General features: G+C 38.1%; 1 protein-coding gene across 8 annotated transcripts in view; it reads right to left on the minus strand.

Moving 5' to 3' along the window:
- Window positions 1-20836, minus strand: part of MED13L (mediator complex subunit 13L) — a 297211-nt gene that overhangs the window by 21211 nt on the left and 255164 nt on the right. For 7 of the 8 annotated variants that reach the window (XR_013366559.1, XR_013366560.1, XM_077875777.1 and 4 more), the window contains 9 exons: window positions 19679-19778; window positions 14446-14666; window positions 13953-14158; window positions 9514-10451; window positions 5284-5463; window positions 4442-4665; window positions 2378-2570; window positions 1287-1713; window positions 293-512 (listed from right to left, as the gene is read on the minus strand). Coding sequence is in view for 6 of the 8 variants with exons in the window: in XM_077875777.1 (XP_077731903.1) it covers window positions 293-512; window positions 1287-1713; window positions 2378-2570; window positions 4442-4665; window positions 5284-5463; window positions 9514-10451; window positions 13953-14158; window positions 14446-14666; window positions 19679-19778 (2709 nt within the window). In the remaining 2 variants the exon portion in view is untranslated. The remainder of the gene's footprint in view (window positions 1-292; window positions 513-1286; window positions 1714-2377; window positions 2571-4441; window positions 4666-5283; window positions 5464-9513; window positions 10452-13952; window positions 14159-14445; window positions 14667-19678; window positions 19779-20836) is intronic. The other variant, XM_077875776.1, reaches the window with a different exon arrangement.

Raw genomic sequence — 20836 nt, forward strand, 5'->3', positions numbered from 1 at the left:
ATTACAAATGATGCTTGTGAGAATTTTTAACAACCTGCAAAAGTATTCATGAAAAATGTTAAGTATAAAGGACTAAAAATTATACTAAAAGTAGCATCTCAACTCTGTAAACATATACAAAAAAGGCTAGAAATACACCGAAATGCTATGCAATGGTGACTTAAGTTAAAGGAATAATTAGGAGTATCTTTCCCTTTATAGTTCTCATGTAATTCCAATTAAAAAAAAATCATGACTTGTTATTTCACCAAAAAAAACAACAAAAGCTAAAGATAAATTTGCAAATAGTTACCTGGAGAATGAAAGAATTTCTCATATGCTCAGGTAAATTATCCAGCATTTCTGTGTAGCAGCGCATCAAACTCAACAGCCAAAAGTTTCCAGAAGTGGAATCTTCGTCTGCAGTGTAAGTGAAGGGGTCCACCATGTAAATGACAACAGCTGGGGGATAGGCCTGGCTGTCCGCGGAGTCAGGCTCAGTGGGAATTCCTATTCTCTCTCGTTCCGTGACACTGCAGAAAGAGCCACTTATGAGATGCACAAAATAAACTTAAGTCATGCAAAATAACCAGTTCCAGAACACACCCCTGGACAATGATTACAGATTAAATGTAACATTAATATGTGTATTACCAAAATGAAGGCAAACCAAGCCATTTAGTACCAGGACAGGTGGGAAATGGTAATACAGGGCAGCCCGGGTGGCTTAGCGGTTTAGCGCCGCCTTCAGCCCAGGGCCTGATCCTGGAGACCCGGGATCGAGTCCCACGTCAGGCTCCCTACATGGAGCCTGCTTCTCTCTCTGCCTGTGTCTCTACCTCTCTCTCTCTCTCTCTCTCTCTCTCTCTCTGTGTGTCTCTCATGAATAAATAAAATCTTTAAAAAAAAAAAAAGAAATGGTAATACACTCCTTTAAATGGGAGATCTTTTTCCACTCCCTCTTTTCCTGGGGCTATAGTCCAAAAAGATGTTTTATAATACTATTAATGTTAGTGATAACAGCTTACTATTGCTATTATCCATATATTATGTTCCCATAATAATAGCAGGATTAACAGTAATAGCTTACTATGAAGTTAATAAGTTTAGTAATAGTAAGTTCATAAGAAGTCTTCACATTTCGTAACACTAAAGCTAGTGACTAAGTTGTTATTTCCTTTTGGAAGAAAATAAATGGAGCCCTTCACTAGATTAAGAGATTCGGGAGGCTATGGGAGGGTAAGGGTGCGGAAGGTAGGCAAGGGGTCCAAGCTGAAGCCACCCGCCTCCATGGGCACACACAGTACCTTTCTTGTCCATCCTGCAAGGATTGGGAGGAGCTCTGCCCAGGCTCAGGGTCTCCAACACAGCCTAGGTTCCCTTGCGTTCTATCTGCAGAACTGGCCCCAGTGCCGGGGTTCTGCCCCACAACACTAGCACTGAATCCTGAGGAAGAGGTAGTGCTGATCTGGTTAATAACGGGAGCGGGAGCAGACGATGAAACGGGTGGCACAGAGGAACCAGATGCGGAGCTACTTGCTGCAGGGTTCCCAGAACTGCTGCTGGAGGTGGGGTTGAATGCACTGCCAGCTGAGGACACTGTCGATCCTGCATTTGAAGCTAGAGGCCCAGCATTCCCAGGTGTAGCTTGTCCCGGTGCTGCTGCTGGTGAGGACTGGTACTTAGGTGGTATCAACAGGTTGCTATCGAGCTGCAGAGTGGCTAGATAAGGTGCTGAAAGAGTACATGCAGAGAGATGACATCAGTGTCAGACTGAATCATAAATTCATGACGGTCACTTTTTTAAAGATTATGCTTTTAGGCTGCAGTACTCTGATTATGACACCTAAAATGCTATCTCTGCACTTGAATATATGCTTATATATTCTGCTAACATGGAGATAAAAGTGGAGCTACTTATTACAAATTCTGGTGAAGAGGCTTATTTGGAAAAAAGAAAGATAATTAATCCTTTGTAACATTTTCCTTTCAGACTGATTCTATATGCCTTCACTGAAAACTGAGAGGCCATATATTCTACAGGCATCACAGTATACCTGCTCCTATGTGTACTGAGCTTTAAAAGCTTCTAAGATTCTCTTGGGAACGCTGGTTAAACTTAAGCAGTTAATACCAAGTCCTGCTGCTAGGTTTTCAAAATGTGGAGTAAATTAGATACGACTTCTTTAGGCAACTTTAAGTTGCTTTTAAAAAATATGTGTGCACATAAAAATTAGCATTTAATGACCTAGAACCCAGAAATCAGACCTAAATAAATACAGTAATGGAACACTAACATTACCTGAAAAAAAAAAGCAACATAATGCTGTTTCCCAAAGGGGGGCAATTTGCTATTTTACTTCTCAGATTCTACTTTGCCAAATAAATTCCCACTTACCTAGGTGATGGCGGCAAACTTGCGCATAAAGTTTGAGTCTGGAATGATTGTCATTCTCCTCACTGCTCCACGGCTGGTTAAACCACTCACTCACAAGCTCATCAGTCAGCTTCTGTGCCACGGTCTTTCCCACACGCATGATCCCATCTCGTAGCACTTTGCAGATGGGCTTGTGCTGCCCAAGCCTACACATCTGATACCACAAACAAGATTGTTATTTACAACAGGAACCACTCCTGTTGTTAGTGGGGGAAATTCTTGATCATACACATGGAAGTGCTTTGCTTTTTCTTTTAGTGTTAACACAAGCAACCAAACCAACATTATACACTGGTCCTTTCTGGTAATTATAATGTATGCTGAAACTGCTATGTGTCTCTCCAAAACCTGGACTAGACCATCTAAAGAAAAACCAATGTTTCTTCACCCCAGCCAATTCCTTCCACACAAGGGAAGATTGTTGAACATTACCTGATTGCTAATGGTCAAATAAAGAATTAACCAGATTCCTGCCTACTAAGGCTGACTGTGACATATGTCCACTAAAACCTCTTAAGTAATCCCTACTCATAATGTTTTCCCATAAGATAACATTAACATTTTATGGGCCATCTGTTACACTGTTAGAGACATTTGGAGATCACCAATAGCAGAGGCCACTAAAGCAGTAGATATGCTGATCACTTTTTAAAAAAGTAAATAGTTGTTTTAAGCACAATGAGATTGTTATTAATCTCCAGAACATTAAATGGGTACTTATGGCAAAGAATTAATGTAATACACCTGTAAAAAGTTAAGCTACTTAACTATCTATTTACCAATAGAAGAGCCCACGTTACCCGTTATTAGAGTTGACAACTGAAGGCTTACCAACCCCCTACAAAGTTCTCTAGCACACACTCTTCTTAACCAGGTATGCACTACCACCAAATGAGCAATCCTAATAAAGTCATTAGGATCTAAAAAGATCCAGCAATCCTTTTATGTTTCGTAACTCATGTTGAAAGTTTCATCCAAGAGAAGAACCAAGCCTTAAAAAGAATTGCTTAGACAAGTTTTCTGTGTTATGGTCCTTATGATTTAACAGCATTACACATCCATGGGCCAGGCATTGTACAGAATCACTGTATCTAAGGGTTCCTTTAGGGGCTTAACTGATGCCATTACCTCATACATTACCATCTCCTAATTTCTTTGTAGCAACATGTAAGTTTATTATTTCGTGGAGGCCCATCCATTTCTAGATAGCAAATGTTCTGTTACAAAATATTTTTTAAATTCAACTTGGCATCTTATTTAACACTCTTGTAATGTTTATAATATGCCTGTTACAGTTCTTCATAAATACTAATTTCATTTAATCTTGCCAAAAATAAAGATATTAGAAGTATAAGATACAAATATTTAATGTGCATATACTTTGGCAGAAAAAATATGGCACTCTTCAAAGATACTCATGATTCTAATTTTTCAAAAGTAACAGTAATTTATGTACTAAACATATGAAATTACCTACTGGCCTTTAAATTATGGTTATTACATTATTAATGCGTCTCAAAATTTTAGTACTAGGATGTAGTGTTAAATATACAACAGAGACATGATTCATTAAACTTATCTTCTGATTCAGAAATCTTCAAGCTAAACACTTTTATACTGTTTTCAGGACCCTTCCCCCACCCTCCTCTCCTCTACAAACCCAGCCCCACCCCAGAGAGACGTGCCTCCTTTTTGTAAAGGTCATCTTCTGAGCAGCCAGAAGACTCCCTGGTAAGCAATACTTTTAAACTTGAACACAAAAATGAGGGAAAAAATAGCTCAACTGTAAGATGTGTGGTAAGGCAGGTAGAGCAAAGTCTTCTAAATCTAACAAAATGTTAAGTCAAGATGATAAAGCAATTTACTTCCAGGAAAACTTGCCAATTTAATCCTCTCCTTCATCCTCCAGCTATTTGCAAATTTTCTTTTGAGATCTACCTTGAAGATATTTGTTCTTTAAAATTTGGTCATAGCTAGAAACCACCTGAGGACTCATCACGAAAGTGGTTTTCATGTCGTTCTCACCTCATATACAGCACTCAAGTCCCTGAAGAAAGTTTTGGCTCCTTCGAGCAAGGCCTCATTTTCTGGACAGACCACAATATAGGCAACATCACGATGGCCCCCATATGGGTCCAACAACAGCCTCTCCCAAAATGGCAAAGAGAATGGAGAGATGGTGAGGAAGTCCTTGTCATAGCCTACCAGCAGAGTAGGAATGGGCAATGGCTCAGGAGATTCTTCTGAACCTGTAACAACAAGGCCATTAGGAAGGGCTCGTGAGTCTGTTTTGTACAAGCTGGAGACCTTGAAGTTCTTGCTGCATTAGTTTTAATTCTGGCATCAGAAATTTCCTTGTAGGTTAACAGAATCACTCTCAAAAGTATTCTTCAAACCCTCTAATTACGTGGCCCATGATGAAGAACTTTATTTCAATGAGTCAGAATGCTCTAATAAAGGTCCAATAAGATCAGAAGGCAGACGAGAACAAGTTAAAGTTAGTTTTCCAGGCAGTACTACACCATTTCCTTTAAAATAAGCACTATAATCCTGACTATGAAGACGCTGACAGAACTAGTTCAGATGTTCATCCAGATGAAAATGCAATGAGGATCGGGAAAATGAGGAAAATCTAACAAATAATCTCTTTAAGGATTATTTTCCTCATTGACCTTGATTCTGCCAAGGATGCTTAGAAAACTTAATTCCAAACTGACTTTAGGAAAGAAAAGAGATTATAAACCTTAATAGCCATGAAGAAAAAGATTCTATTTTATCAGTGAAGCAAGGACTTGACAGTAACTAAAGCTGGGTTTTATGGAACAAAAAAAATCACGAAGAAATTTAAAACAGGGAAGAGATTCTACCATAGGTGCCCCGTCCCGCCATTTTGTGGAACTGCTGCCATGTTAGCGGCCCCTGCACATGCTGGATATTCTCCCAGGTCCTGCCCGTGCGCTTCTTTTGGATGGCGTCTTGGAGAAAGGGCTGCAGGGACAGCAGCATGCGGACCACATCTTGGGAGGAGAGCATGCTGATGTCTAGCACTGGAAAAGAAAGAAAATGAAAGGAATGGAGATCATAAAGGGGGACCGGCATGCTCTTCTTCTCTCTGCCATCATTCTGGACCTCAGTTATAGTCCGTGACAAAGACATTACTGGTGGTAGATTTTATTTTTAGTAGATTCTAAAATGCTTGATCTAGCAGGGGAGAGAAAAGATATTTTCTTATCTTATTATTATAAAGTAATTTATAATTTATTAGTGGAAATAATAAAAGGAGAAATGGGTTCCTCTATATATAAAAGGTTAACTATAGGAGATTAGAAGTAAAAAGATAGATGAGCCTGACTCTTTAAAATCATACAAACCTGTTTCCAAGGTTGTTCATAGGAAAAGAGAGCTGTAAAAGTTTCTTATTTATTATTTTATTTACAAATATCACTGTTTTGAATGAATAATGAGTAGGAGGAAAAACTTAAATAGAAGCTCTTCACAACTGTTAAAAAAAGCTCGTAATATAAAATATCTTCACAAAATACAAAGTGCACAGAGAGAAATATAACCTTCCAGGCAGACAGAGGCACAAGAAAACATGGCAAAAGCAACAGCAGTACTGAAAGCCAGCTGTCCACACAGGAAGGTGGGATTCAAGGTTTCAGAAGAAACATCCTTCCTATTAAGAGGAGGGGCTCTTAACATAGAACCTTTGAAAAAACCTCTCAAACTCTGCAAAATTGTGCACACACGAACATGTGCATATTCTTTCCCAGGGAGACAGGTCTGTAATGCTCACTGAATTCTCAAAGAGATCTGAAGAAAGAGCTAATTAAGTTTGAGGTGATCAGCTGTGAACTTGCACAGCTGCGTACCTAAAGACCTTTCCTTCTCTAGCTGATTAGGAAAGGGGCATGGATGGAAATCTAAGATTTATCTACCAACTAAAGAAACACAGGGTGCTTAAGACACCTCTAGGTGATCCCTAAATCAAACACCAGTAGCTAATGTAAATTTCCAGCATCTCTTGACAAACTGGGAGACCTGGCAAGCAGCAGGCCCCATTCTTGCATAAGCAGCAGCGCTGAAGCCAAGGAGCAACTGCCCCCTTCAGAGGCCCTCCTCACTCAGCTCTGCTGCCTACCTGAGAAGGAAGCAGGGATGATCACCTGTACCTTCAAACCTGGGCTTCTTTTTTTCCTATAGTAAAGAAAAAAGTACTTCTTGTAACCATGGCTCTATCAACAGTTGGAAAATGACAGACAAAGAGAATCACAGGTTAGAGAAAAATAAAAGCAGACATCATCCCTTGTGGCTATTCCTGTGCACACAGAATGGAACGTGTGCACGGAAAGATGTAGTGAGGGCACTGCTGTTTGCAAATCTGCTCCAGCATCATTCACTCATTTACATTATCTGTCTGATACTGTTAAGCTTCTGACTTTGGAACCCACACCTCCCCTGCGATAAAATCTGCTATTTTTCATATCCAAAGATGACAGTACTGATCCACCCACTCACTGCTTTTCTGTCTGAAGGCTACTATCTAGTAAAAGGAACCGCCCAAGATAATCACCCACATTTCTTTAGAGGGGAAAGACTGTACTTTCTGTAATTCATAAATGCATCCAGCAGACATTAATTAGAGGCCTGCTAAGTACAAGGCACAGTGCTCAAAACTCAGCAGTTACAGAAATGAGTGTAATCCTTGAATACTTTCTTACAAGTCTTCACCTCTGAGAAGTCTCTGGGCCTGGCTACTCAAAAAAGTGCCTATCATCCCTCACTCCAATGATCTCTGTCCTCTAAGCATACTTTCTCATTCTAGATTTCCAACTGTTATTTAAGAAGCTTATATAGCCTTCTCCCCTACAAGGCTGAGAGCTGTTCAGAGCAAGCTCCATGTTTCATTCATGTAACCAACCATTCCAGCCCAACCTATTCCCATCCCTCTAGTGAAGTAGTCTACAGAAGTAGCTCCTCACTGTGGTCAAAAGACATACTTAATCCTCTTCTTAAAAGCTCAGCTGCGCTTTAATGCTTCCTGACCACTCTTTTTCTTAAAACTTGGTTACACAGCAGAATTCAGCAAAGTTCTGTCCCAAGCCATCTTGTCATCCTAGCTTTCCTCCTCCTCTGTGCCTGACTTTACTATCTACAAGCCAACTACTCCCTTTCCCCTGAGCTGCAGGCCCATAAACTCCCAAGTGTTTACTTGACATCTCTACCTGGATATCTCAAGAAGAGATCTTTAAAATTTCCAAAACTCAACTTAGGAGAGTTTCTCCCCAGACCTAGCCTTCCTCCAGTACACCTATCTTCGAATGATCAGTACCTCTCCAGGTATACACATCACAAACCTGGGTGTCTTCCTTAACATCTCGCTCTGACCCCTGAAATCCAACCCACTACTAAGCCCTGCAGTCCTACCACTTTCTCAACATACCTTATGTTTCTACTTCTTTTCCATCCCCTTTGCTAAGATAAGAAACCAGCTATTATTTCTCATTTGAGCAGTTGCACTAACCTTGTCTTTCCACCATTCTGCTATTCCCAAATCCACAGTCCGCACTGCACTCAGAGCTGGTTTCTTTACACAAATCAGATGTCAATGCCTCTTCATAAACCCACCAATGACTTATTAGGGTTCTTGGGATAAAGACCCCAGCCCCAGCAGGTCTCAAATTGCTCTTGGGAATCTAGCCAGCTCCAAGTTTCCTTCAGTTCTTTGAAGATGTATGTATTTATTGGGGGGGGGGGGGGCAACAGAGAAGGGGAAAGACAAAGAATCTGGAGCAAATTCCAAACCAAGCACAGAGCCTGACTTGGGGCTCAATCTCACAACCCTGTGATCATGACCTGAGCCGAAATCAAGAGTCAGATGCTTAATCGACTGAGCCACCCAGGTTCCAACCCCCTTTAAAAAATGAGAGAGAGAGAGAGAGAGAGAGAGAGACAGAGTCATTCGGTTCTTTGAAAGAACCAAGCTCTATACAACTCTATACCACTCTTGCTGTTCCTTCTGTCTGGGATACAATTCCTTGCTCTCTAGCCTCTTCTTTTTTTTTTTTTTTTTGAAATTTTTATTTATTTATGATAGTCACACACAGAGAGAGAGAGAGGCAGAGACACAGGCAGAGGGAGAAGCAGGCTCCATGCACCAGGAGCCCGACGTGGGACTCGATCCCGGGTCTCCAGGATTGCCAAAAGGCAGGCGCCAAACCGCTGCACCACCCAGAGATCCCCTCTCTAGCCTCTTTAGCCAGTTAATCTGTACTGGCACTGAGATCTCTAATGTTACTACTTCTTCAAGGAGGTCTTCCCTGACCCCCAGTCTAGGAAGGCCCTCCCACTCCATGTTTTTTTTTCTAATTGCTTATGATGGGTTTCTAATATGCTAGTCTGTGTTATTATTTGCTTAATCTGATGTCCATTTTCCAGGACAGATTTGGAAGTCCCTCAGAGAGGTATCTTGTCTCTTTCAGTCATTTTATCACCCAGGATGCATCGCAGTATAGATGGTGAATGAAGAAGGGAAGGGAAAAGCAACTTGCATGGCATGCTTAGAGCTCAACATCACAGATATTTGTCAACTGGAACTTTTAATAATAGAAGAGTCAGTGACGTGCCTCAGGAACCATAACACAAAGTAAACTGTGATCATTGTTATAAGAGATGCAAAATACTGGAAAAACAGGAAGGAGAAAATGCTCGGTAAATGGGTAGAAGGTTTCATGGAGAAAGTATCACGGACAACTCATCTAGAAGAATGGGTGAATTTAAACACGCAACGTGTGCAAACTATTCGTCTGTGTACTCCCGATGATGCTGACACTTAGCAGTTGTAGGTTTCCCCGCACTGTCTATAGGAATTAATAGAAGTCTTCACAAAATAATTACTTGCCTCAAAGATGTTTCAATATAAAACATTTGCTCCAATCCTTAAATTCAGGAAGATTTTCAACAGAGATCTTACTTTCTTTTTTTTTTTTTAAGAAATAAAACTTAAACTTCTGTCATATAACAAACTAAAGAAAGTTTATCATTTGCCATCATGCCAAGATAATTTTTAAAGTAAATATGTATTCTGGGAAACCTACCGTTACTATGAGGCCAAGAGTGTACAGTGGCACTTCTCACCAGAGCTTCATCTACTTTTCCACCTGTGGGATTATCTACATACTGTCGGCCCTGCTCCAAGGCATTAAAGCATTCCGTCCAGTAATCATTATTATCTGCTTGTACCCGGTCATAACTCCAGCTTACACAGGGAAGAGTCTGACGACTGTTAGAGGAAATATAGTCCAGGAAACTCAGTGAAGCAAAAGGTTGTGTATGTTGATTCTGGAGGAGGAGGAGAAGGCTTATAGGTGGCTCCTGGGATTTTCTGGCTCCTTCCATCTGAGGAAGGAAGGTAGTCTGACACATCATTAAGCGCCTCTCCGCAGCCTGACCAATATCAGAATTCTTCCCAAAAATATCCAACTCATCTTCCAGGAAGAGTCCCGAATTATAGCCAAGTTTACGATTCATAATCGCACTAAACCCACAGGTACAGCGATATTGGTCCTCATTGGAAGAGTCAGGGATGTAAAGCCCAACATCCGCCCCTTTGATGTTCATGTTGCAGGCACAGATGCAACAGCTGTCAAAATTTCTGTCTTTAAAGATATTCATCACAGAATCTGAGAGAATCAGGGTGACATAGAGACTGTGGGCTTCAGGAATTGGCTGCATGGTGGCAGGCTCCACAGAGTTAAGGGGCCGTGTGGTAGAGGGGGTAGAGGCTGGTGACCCCTGATCGGTGCTATCATATTTAACTGACCCTTGACCACTGGCAGTGCCCCCACCTCTGGGAGTTCTTGGGGTCCTGGGGGTTCGTGGTGTGGGGACGGAGAAGCGAGGGGTTGCTGGAGATGGCAAAACTCCTGCTCCACTGTTGCTGGCTGGGGCAGCGCTGTTCAACGTCACTGGTGTGTTCATCTGTGGTGTATTCAGATAGTCTGGATCTGCTAGGCTCCCGACGCTAGGCACATTACTGCAACAGAAATACCAAATGAGAACAGGTGCGTGTCACAGATGCTGGAATACACACACTATTACCCCACCTGGCCTGCACATTTACCATTTATGCATGCTATCACTAGGTATATTCAATTTTTTCTTTAAAAAAAAAAAAAAGGATTCAAAGGAGTCAGTAAAGTACATGGGAAAGCAAGAAACATGGCATGAAGAATAACACACTACAGCATTTTCCTTCTACTTATTCCACATCTAAGCAATCTTCATGTTAATCTTTCAAGGGAACTTTACTGTTTTTATAAGAAAACATGGTGCTAAAAAAACAAACAAACAAACAAAAAACAAACAAAAAAGAAAACATGGTGCTGGGTTTGGTCAATGAGTTTTGAAAACTTAAGTGGAACATTAACACATGAGTTCAGATGCTAAGTTAGCTAGAAGACCATAGGGTAAAATTTCCATCTAATTTGCAATTACATTTTTGTCATTTTTTAAAATTAAAAGTCTACCACTGTATTTGTCCTCTGAGGCTATAATCCATTTATGACTCTAAAGCAGTTACAATCAAACACATAGGAACATTTGCAATTTTTCTAATTTTCAAAACACAGTCCTGTCTAGGCTTGCATTTTTATAGACGAGTGGCCATGAAGGAATTCAATTATAGGAAACCCACTAGCTACTACTACACTGTAATTAATGCCAATATCACATACATAGCTAGGAGACCTCAATATTAATTATATAAACTGCATAGTACATATATTGTATCATAGCTTCCAAACTTCTCTAACAGATTTCTGTGGGGCAGTAGACAATTTTAATTCATTTTTAATTTTCAATATGCTATGCATTACCTATAGCACAATTATTTTTAGTTCCCCAGAGACTGATCACATTGTGCTATCTTTTTTTCAAAAGTAATGACTTCTTTTTGGACTAGCCACACACACACAAAAAAAAACAAAACAGGGTCTATAATGTTCTGCTATTCTATTATTGTAAAAAAATTTTTTGATATACATTCTTAAATGTACATGTAAAACAGCAATGGACCATTCCTTCCAATTAGAAGGTATCAAAAGAATACTGATTTCATCTAATACTTAATATTTTCTTGGAATCTCTTAATACTGTGCTTAAACTAATGTTCTTCCAATAAACTGCATATTCATTCACTTATAATTTGAAAGAAGAATGTCATAAAGTAATGGCTCTTCAAATAATTTTCTTGTGATGTTTAATTAGCTATGCCTAAACTACCAGCTTAAAAATCCAAATCAAGCACTAAAAAGAAAAACTGAGGCACAGTGGTATCTTTGAGTACAGATAAAAAATGACCCAGAAAACTTGATTAGCAATCACTGCTATCTCAGAGACCAAAATAATAAGTGTGTAATAATGATCTTTACTCTAATTGGACTCCTTTCAGATTTTCCTATTTGACAAAACCCTAAAATTATTATACAGTTCAGATCAGAAAAGGAAACTACAACTACTAAACTGAAAACCTAAATAATTAAATTGCTCCCTAGGTAGTAAGAATGGTTTAGTTTGTATACCAACCTGATTTTTCCCATTCAATAAAAACGAACTGAATACCAACCTCATGCTAGATGCTAGGCATTCAACAGTAAAAAAGAGGAAGAAAAGTTAGCTCACAGCAAGTATGTCAGGTGTCAAGCAAGTGAGTGCTGGGGTGCTGAGTGTGACAAAGGGGTGGCCAGGGTGATAGAGACCCCAGCAGAAGGAATTCACATAGTCTAGAACTGTGCTGTCCAATAAGGTTATCACCAGCCTTATGTGCTAAATTTAAATCAACTTAAATAAAACTAAAAATTCAGTCTTGGTCTCGACTAGCCCCATCTCAAGAGGTGCACAGCTACAACATCAGGGCAGGGGATGCCATACTGGAAGATGCAAATACAAAACATTTCTTTCATCAAAGAAAGTTCTTAACAGAACCAGTTTAGAATACCAAAGATCTTTGGGATAGCAAGTGATAGATTTAATAGATCTAAACAATGATCTAAGTTATTTATTATTTATATTATCATCCAGCAAAGAGTCTCACATCACTTTTTTGAGGAGCTTGTGTAAGAAATTAAACTGTCAAATGGGTTCCTGGAGTTGCTGCATTGTTTGAGAATGGTGTGGCAACTCTTCTGGGCTTATGAGCTCTGCTGTGCTATATTAGTCCCTACTTAAATACTGGAGCACGGCAGCAGAAAAGGAGCCAGGGGATCATCACCAGGGTAGTTTTGAGCACATTCGTTCATCCTGCTGGCGAATTGTTATTGCCACAATACTTCCACAACCATTAGAACCTTTCAAAAATCTTGTATGGGAAGCAGAGCCAGATCATACCATTTTAAAGAAGGGAGAGACTCAGGTAAGCTAGTCATTTAAGGCCATACACAGGTGTAAACAAAAAAGGCAGGATTGGAGTCCTGTGACATTACGGCTGTACCCTCCCAAGTCTGGGTTCTTTTATCCTACATGCTGTCACACTTTTTCATTCTGACACTGACTTTACATAAGTAAGCATAAAGCCTGTTTATGACATTAAAGTTGGTTTCATCAAGATGGTTTTATGTGATGTCACAACTATAGCCCACAGACTGGATCAGGAATTTGTCTTATTGGCTCCTAAAATGTGACTCTGAATTAACTACCAAAATTTTTTAAAAAGGAGATTTACATAAAAACGCAGACCTCTAGTTGCCCACATTCTTGCCTGAACAATGCACTATAACTGCATAGCAAACAGTCCCTTTAAGTGAAGCATAATCTTAACTGTTCCATCAGAGACCCTGCTCTTTCCTACTGTCCCTCAGGATAACACTGACTAGCAGTGGTGCCAAGTCTTTTGCTTTATCCAATCCATGTCATCCACATTTTGTTTACCTGGTCCTGACAGAAAATTGAGCTTATGGCCTTATATTTTAAAGCATTTAAATTGTTTAATTAAGAAATTATTCATCATAGGGAAAACTGAGTCTACACTGTTGACAGACTACCCTTCTTTGACAGAGTTAAATGTGCCCACGTTACAATAAACACCTCTTCTTCCTTCTTCTGTATCATACCACCCTTGTTACTGCTTTCTTATATGATGTGGGGTCAGCATGAGAGAAAGTCTCTGTGTTAACACTTCATTTTAAAGTGTCTTAAGGAAGCGTATTTGGAACCACAATCTATATAAATCAAACACCACCACTATCCAAATAACATTATCAACTCCAATCTACTGCTTGATTCTGTAGTAGACACTGATATGATACTAAACTAGCATGAACACCATGGTTCTCTATACAAATAGCCTTAATTTATCCATATACATGAAATTTAGTTAGAAAATATGCACATTTTCAACACAAAATAATGTGCACAAAAACACGAATGTCCAAGAAAGGAAAGTTTCAAATGACATGCTGATGTTATCATTTTAAATACTTATCTAAGATCAAAACCACACTTAATAGGGCAAGAAACGTGACATGGTCCCTGCACCTACTTGTAGCCATCTCTATTGAAAATGGCTGCAGGTGGCATGGGCAGTTGTTCAATTTTAGGAGGGATTGCCCATGAAGGCCGAAACAGACAGGCATCAGGTATCTTCAGAGGTAGCAGGCATTGGCTCGGCAACATCTTCAGTGGAGCAAACATGGAGGATCCCACCAAAGGTTGAAAGGTTGGAACTTTGTGCACATAAGAAAAGTCCTGTGAGAAAACAAGGAGAGTCCGGTGATAATGCTGGTGGAACAACTAAAGACATATAACAACAGTAACAAAAATGAGTGGAATTGAGTATTTCTCTCATCTAATCAGCAGAAAATGTTAATGACAAAATTTTAAATTAATCTAGACATTATAATTAATATACCAAGCAATGTACCTCTTAAAAATTTATGTATATACAGCATATAGATATACTATTTTGAAGAAGATGTATATGAATCTGCTTGAAAATCACCCTGCCTTGGTAAAATTAATATGTTGGCAATTACCTTTACTTCCTCTGGCTTGGGACTTCCTAATCCATCTTCTACTTCCATTTTGAATTCAGTGAGCTGTGTTGATACCATACTGACCATAGGGCTCTCCATCATGCCTAATGCTGTCACTGTCTCTGAACTGATTCCATCTTTATAATTCATCACAGGAGAAAATGCAGGGTGCTGTTCTAAAGAAGGAGGAGTGGGGAACATCCTTTGCAAGTCTGCAACTGCTGAGAGGAGAAGAAAGGAGAGGAGAGGAGAGGAGAGGAGAGGAGAGACAATATTTAACAGGTAAGACTTCTAAAAAATCCCAGTTTGTAGGCAGGCACCCCACCTGCCATCAGAAATAATGCTAACTGAATGGTTGTATCAGTTACAAACAGTATTAATCATGGAAGTCTCTAAGAAGGTGGCCATCAGCAGAAAATTATCCTTTTCTAGAACTTTACCACTATCCCCTTGATGCTTTATGATTTGACTTCACGTTAATTAAGAGAACAAAGTTTATATAACCTACATATTTCTTCTAATAAACGACTGCCTGAAGAGTATAAGGAGATGAAATAAGTAGAAGCTGGAAGAAATTAAATGGAATAACTTTGCTGAAAGTTCTATCTCTGCTTACAAATATGTATGAAATATTTCAGAATTACATGAAAATGTCCTATAGCAAATTTTTCACAGAAAATCCATCAGGCATTTATACTTAAAAAAAAAAATTGTTTGCAGCTACAATGGTGGTTTAGATGTAGTAGGATTACTTGGCTAGTCTGAAAAATCCACCACATTCACTGCTCTTTGGGGAAATGGTTCCACATTGACATTAAATGCTGCCCATATGGACATTAAAATGAAACTTCATAGGTTTAATATTCCTACCTAGAACCAAAAGAGAATTTACTGAAAATCAACTAGTTAAAAAAAAAAGTATCTTTTAAGAAAGACTTAAAGCAGTGACTCTCAATCCTTTTTTAAAAGAGCATTTTAATATACCGGAAGTTAGCCATCATCATCATCAACTGGGGCCCATGAAAGCAACTGGGGTTCTGAAAGCAAGAGCAGATGTAATGTGATGCAAGTTGGAAGCTTGACCACTAGGGGGTGTCCTATACAGCAAATTTATGTATACATTTGGAGCCATGAATGTAAGTCAGTGTTCTGGAATGGCATCGGATGTCCCAGTTTCCAAACACATTGCTCTTTCTAGAAACTTCAGCATTGAAAGAGGCAAACAGTAACCACTGAATAGACTAGGATATGACCTCAAGCTCTGAATCAGAAATTAATAAAGAACCACTGCATCACACTCTGCCCTGGGCTGGAGTCTGAGACAGTGCTGTATGAATCAGCAGCAGGACCCTGAACAGTTCCAGAGCTCAGTGCTGCTACAGTCAGGGCAGGTCACTCCTCCCTGGAGGCCTTGGATCCTTCATCTAAATGGCTGGAAAAGACGTGTGATTCTCACCAGGCTTGGTTTCTTTCCTTTGTTTACGGGGGCAGGGGGAGGCTTCCACCAGATGGGAGGCAGAAAAAAGGTGAGAACCTCTGCATGAGATGATCTTTACCATGTTTCCCAGTTAAACAATAAGATAATCTGGAATACTTTACCCTCTCTTGGCCTCGGGTGCTTATCTGTAAGACAAGGGAAGGAAGAGGCCAACAGACAGGATCTCAGATCCCAACTTTCCCTCTCTTTAGAGAAGCTCCATTTCCATTTATTTCCTACAGTAGGATTCTGTATAAGATTTCATTAAACAAAATGGTGCCTGCTGCCGCCAAGAAAAAGAGAAAGAAAAGGAAAACGGGGGGGGGGGGGGGGGTGTGGTGTGGGGGGAAAAACTCAAGTAGATCTTCAAGGCCCCTCTTGCCAGGACAGTATTTTACCATTAAGAAACATAACAATTCATAGAACTAGGGCTACAAGCCAAGCCAGAAACTCCCAGAGAACCACTGGAGTCTGAGGAGGAAAAACAGGTCTTCAAATGTAGCAGCAACCAGATCAGTAATTTTCTTTAAAACAAGACTGAAGAAGAAAAAAAAAAAAAAAAGAGAAAAAATAAAACAAGACTGAAGACTTTAATATTGAGTTAGGTTATACTTGAAATACATCCATCATCTTTATCTTTTAGTCCCTACTCCTTCTTCCAAGTCACAGAAAGAGCAGCTATGGGTCATTTTTAATATAAAATTAATGTTTAAGTATAACATTTTAAATTCTAAGTCCGCTTCATAAAATCTTCAAACTCCTATTTGCATTATAGATTTTAATCTTCAAGCAAATACTTGGAAAATAAACTGTACAAATTCTCTTTGTGTTAAAATGACAAGTGAACTTAAACAGAGCCTTTATTTTACATGTAAGTATTCTGGCTATGGTATAAAATACTACCAAAAATTATTTTATTAAATTAGCTACTAAATTTTGTCTGAGAAACGTAATAAAGACATTTCTCACCTGGGGATACTCAAATTCTTTGAAGCTACCTAACACAGTTGTAGATCTCAATTTTTTTTTTTTTTTTTTTTTGTATATCTCAATTTTCAACACCTTCACGACCTTGATATTTTTTATCAAAGGTAAAAGAGAACACAAAAAAAGTACGGAAAATAAGATTACACCTGCCAGAGACTCACTTCAGAAAGTAGCCTTCACTATTCTATCAGATACTTTTTTTTTTAAGATTTTATTTTTAAGTAATCTCTACACCCAACATGGGGTTCGAACTCACAATGCCAAGATCAAGAGTCACATGTTCCACCAACTCAGCCAGCCAGGCACCCCATTATCAGATATTCTTAAGGAAACTCTTAACCTCTCTAAACTTCAAGTTCCTCATCTGCAAAATGGCAATACTATCTACCTCATATTTTTTTGTACACATTAAATAACATAATGTACACACACGTGAATGCTTCACCATGTAACATCTAAACATTCAGTAAGTGATAAAGCCTATAATAATTGGTCTGCCCTCCCCATTTTTGTTTGGCTGGAAAAAGATGATTTTGCTGTTAAGTTACAAGGAATTTCTGACAGGATGTGACCCTAAACAGGTTTTGAGATGAGAAAAGGAACTGCAGTCAAAGAGGGTAAGTCAGAAAGATGACAGAAACATTCTAGTTCTCCAAAACAGAAAACCATGGCTTGTTTGTTCAATTTTTATCCTTAAAAATGCTAAAGTGAGGGTGGGAACAGCTACCAGAATAGGCTGGAATTGAGGTGTATTATTGTATATATTATTATAACACAATACTACCTTAACACAGACTTGATGCCAAAATTAAATCTAGTTATTACTGTGTGTTGCTTTTCTCACTATTACATTACTACATACACAAATGAATAATTATGGACATAATCTGTCAAATACAGTATCCATTAGCCACATATGGCTATGGAGCACTCAAGCCAAGCGTCGTCCAAACTGAGATGTGCTGTGTGTATAAAATATACAACAGATTCTAAAGAGTTAGCACAAAAAAAAAAAAAAGAATTATCAAATATCCCAATATTTTTTACACTGATCACATGTAAAAAATGACACTATTGGTTATATTAGGTAAATATACTAATTAAATTAATCTTACATGGTTCTTTTTTACTTCCTTTAATGTAACTACTAGAAAATTTAAGACTGCTATATGGCTCTCATTTGTAGCTCACACTGTATTTCTATTAGACTGGATGGTGCTGTTCTAGACACTAAATTTTATGTCAGTCTTTCTACCTCAATGTACAAAAAAGCTCTTGCAGAGATGAGAACTTCTTACCATGTTATTTCATTGTCATGTCTTGGGAGGAAATATTGTATACATGTCCATACACACACACACACACATTTACACATGCATACTTTGTGCACAACGAAAGATCCATTTACTCTTATGTATCTATACTTTCCAAAGCTTATATATGTAAGTATAAATTAATCAAATTTATCAAATTAATTTTTCAATTAATCAATTAATTTTTATAACTTGTACTTTATCATAACATTTTGAGTTGCTTCTTTTTGAAACAATTATTTTCTGAATAAAAATGAGATAAAGAAGAGAGTATACCATATACTTTCCTGGGCAAGGACACTAACAGAATGATTTCTGAGTACAAATATTGTGAGTCCAATAACCTTGGACAAGTCATGTTTTAACATTTAACATCACAACATATAACTTAATGTCAAAAAGGGCAGAGGATTAACTGGTTCAATACAAGGGGAAAAATTCATTCATCTAACCTATTCCATATGTATCTATTTTAATATTGTTTCTTTTAATCTGTGAATTCTATGTTTGCAAAATCTGTAGAGCAGAGTAATAAAAAAAGAAAAATGTTTAATTAAAAAAACTACAGCAACTGGCTGGCTACCATTATTCATTTTCATACATGTCATGCTTGAGAAAGCTTTGCATATTTTAAAAAGCTATGGATCTACTAAAGCTGTCAAAATCCAATCTCTGTATACTTCACACTTCTACATTTGAGTAAATCAGCACACATTTATAGGTTCATAAAACTTTTTGACTCATCCCTATGACATAGTGGTTTTTCCCCTCAATTTGTTCTCATTACCAGCTGAAGTTAATGAGATGGTATTAAAGAATGATTTGCAATGGAATTATGTTTCTGCTTCTACTGTCTTTTCTCTTGTAGAATAATGTAGTTTCCTACAATGAAGAGTAACTTTAAAAAAAATTTCTCTTCTTGCTGTCATACACAATAAACTGATCTCAAAAGGAAACACAAACTTCAAAATGAATTAGAAAAAGAACCACAAAAAAACAAATGATCATCATCCTTGTGTAAATTAAATTTTTTGAAACATCTTACACAAACTCTTATAGTGGAATATCACTTTGGAAGTCACTGTATAAAAAAAAAAAAAATGAAAGTCACTGTATAGCGTTTATCCTACTAGGAAAAGGCTGTTAGAGAAACAAACATAAAACACATTTATCTACATTTTTAACCAGAAGAGTTCATTCTTAATTTGAAAACAAAAGCAAAAGGAATTCAAACTAAAATGGTCTCTTAGCTGCCTGCCCCATCTTAGAAATTCCAACTTAAATAGGTTTTAATTCACAGTTAATATTCTGTTAATAGTAAAGACAGACCTCCTAAGCCGTAAAAAAAAAAAAAAAGGGAGGGACAGAGAGGCATCTCAGATAAAACATCACTGAATATGAAAACATTTTGTAGAAGTTATAAATAGTAAGCCAAAGCTCAATTTCCTTTTCTTACTTGGTGGGTAAGGAACAGCAGCTCTTCCATCCTTCCCAAGAGGTCGATCTTCTGCCCCAACTGCAGGCATTTTTGATGAACGCAGCGCAGGTGATACAGCCTTAAGAAAAGATTATTATTATTAAAACAGGGCAACACATCTGAATATAAGTAGAGCAGCAGTAAACTATTTCTTAACATATGCCTAATGATATTTTGGAATAAAAGAAAGATGCTTCCTTACATGGTGTTTACAAGTAAACTTCTAAAAATACCAGCAGACAGTGAAGCCAAGGAGAAGGCTACAAGCTTATCAAGAATAAAAACCAGAGTGACAGAGTCTTCTTTGCATGGATCTGGTAAGGGCAGACTGCACCATCAAAGCACAACTTACATTCCTTAAGCAAATCTTCCTCCCAGGTCATTAGGGAAGTGGTTTCAGGGACACAATAATTAAATTAGGGTGGTGACTCCAAGGAGTAATTGGCTATCAGTCTGGTTTTCCTTCTGTTTGGAAGCAGGCAGTTTCAAAAGGTGACCTCAAGCCCTCTCAAAGCATTATTCTTTTATTTTTCACCACAAAAAAAAAAAAAAAAAAAAAATCTTCAGCTCCTATCTCCTCCACAGTTACTGTTCATCTTCATAAAAAATAACCTTATCACACAAAACCACAGAGATATGTAGAGAGGGCTTTTCTTTGTTATTCAAAATAAATTAAGTCCTTTAATAGGCAAGATTATCTTTAAGAACGCAATGAATTGGTGGCAAGGTAAAACAGCAAAAAAGAAAAAAAAAAGATTCTCACAAATAGAAGGCCTTTTACTTATGTATACTTATTCCATGTCACAAGGTTGAAACGCAAAATTAAATTCAAAGACATTTAAGATGAAAACTTGGACAAAGAACCTCACAACACCAGTTATCAGTAAGATGAATTAGCAAAAGGATTCTAAGGTAAGCGATTCTCTTAATTAAATGCCAGGCTAGAAATCAGAGTAAAGCAAAAACAATCATTTCAGAGAAATGAAATTAGATTAAAAATATCCAACCCTCCTTTACATATTAACGTTACTAAGAATACATTCTAAAAACAAAGTAAACATATCTTCATTTAGTTCAACAGTAATACATAATTTATACAGAGATAAGTACAATGACTCTTGAGTGCAAACAACAATC

Source organism: Canis aureus, chromosome 27, assembly GCF_053574225.1.
Source record: "Canis aureus isolate CA01 chromosome 27, VMU_Caureus_v.1.0, whole genome shotgun sequence".
Taxonomy (NCBI): Eukaryota; Metazoa; Chordata; class Mammalia; order Carnivora; family Canidae; genus Canis; species Canis aureus.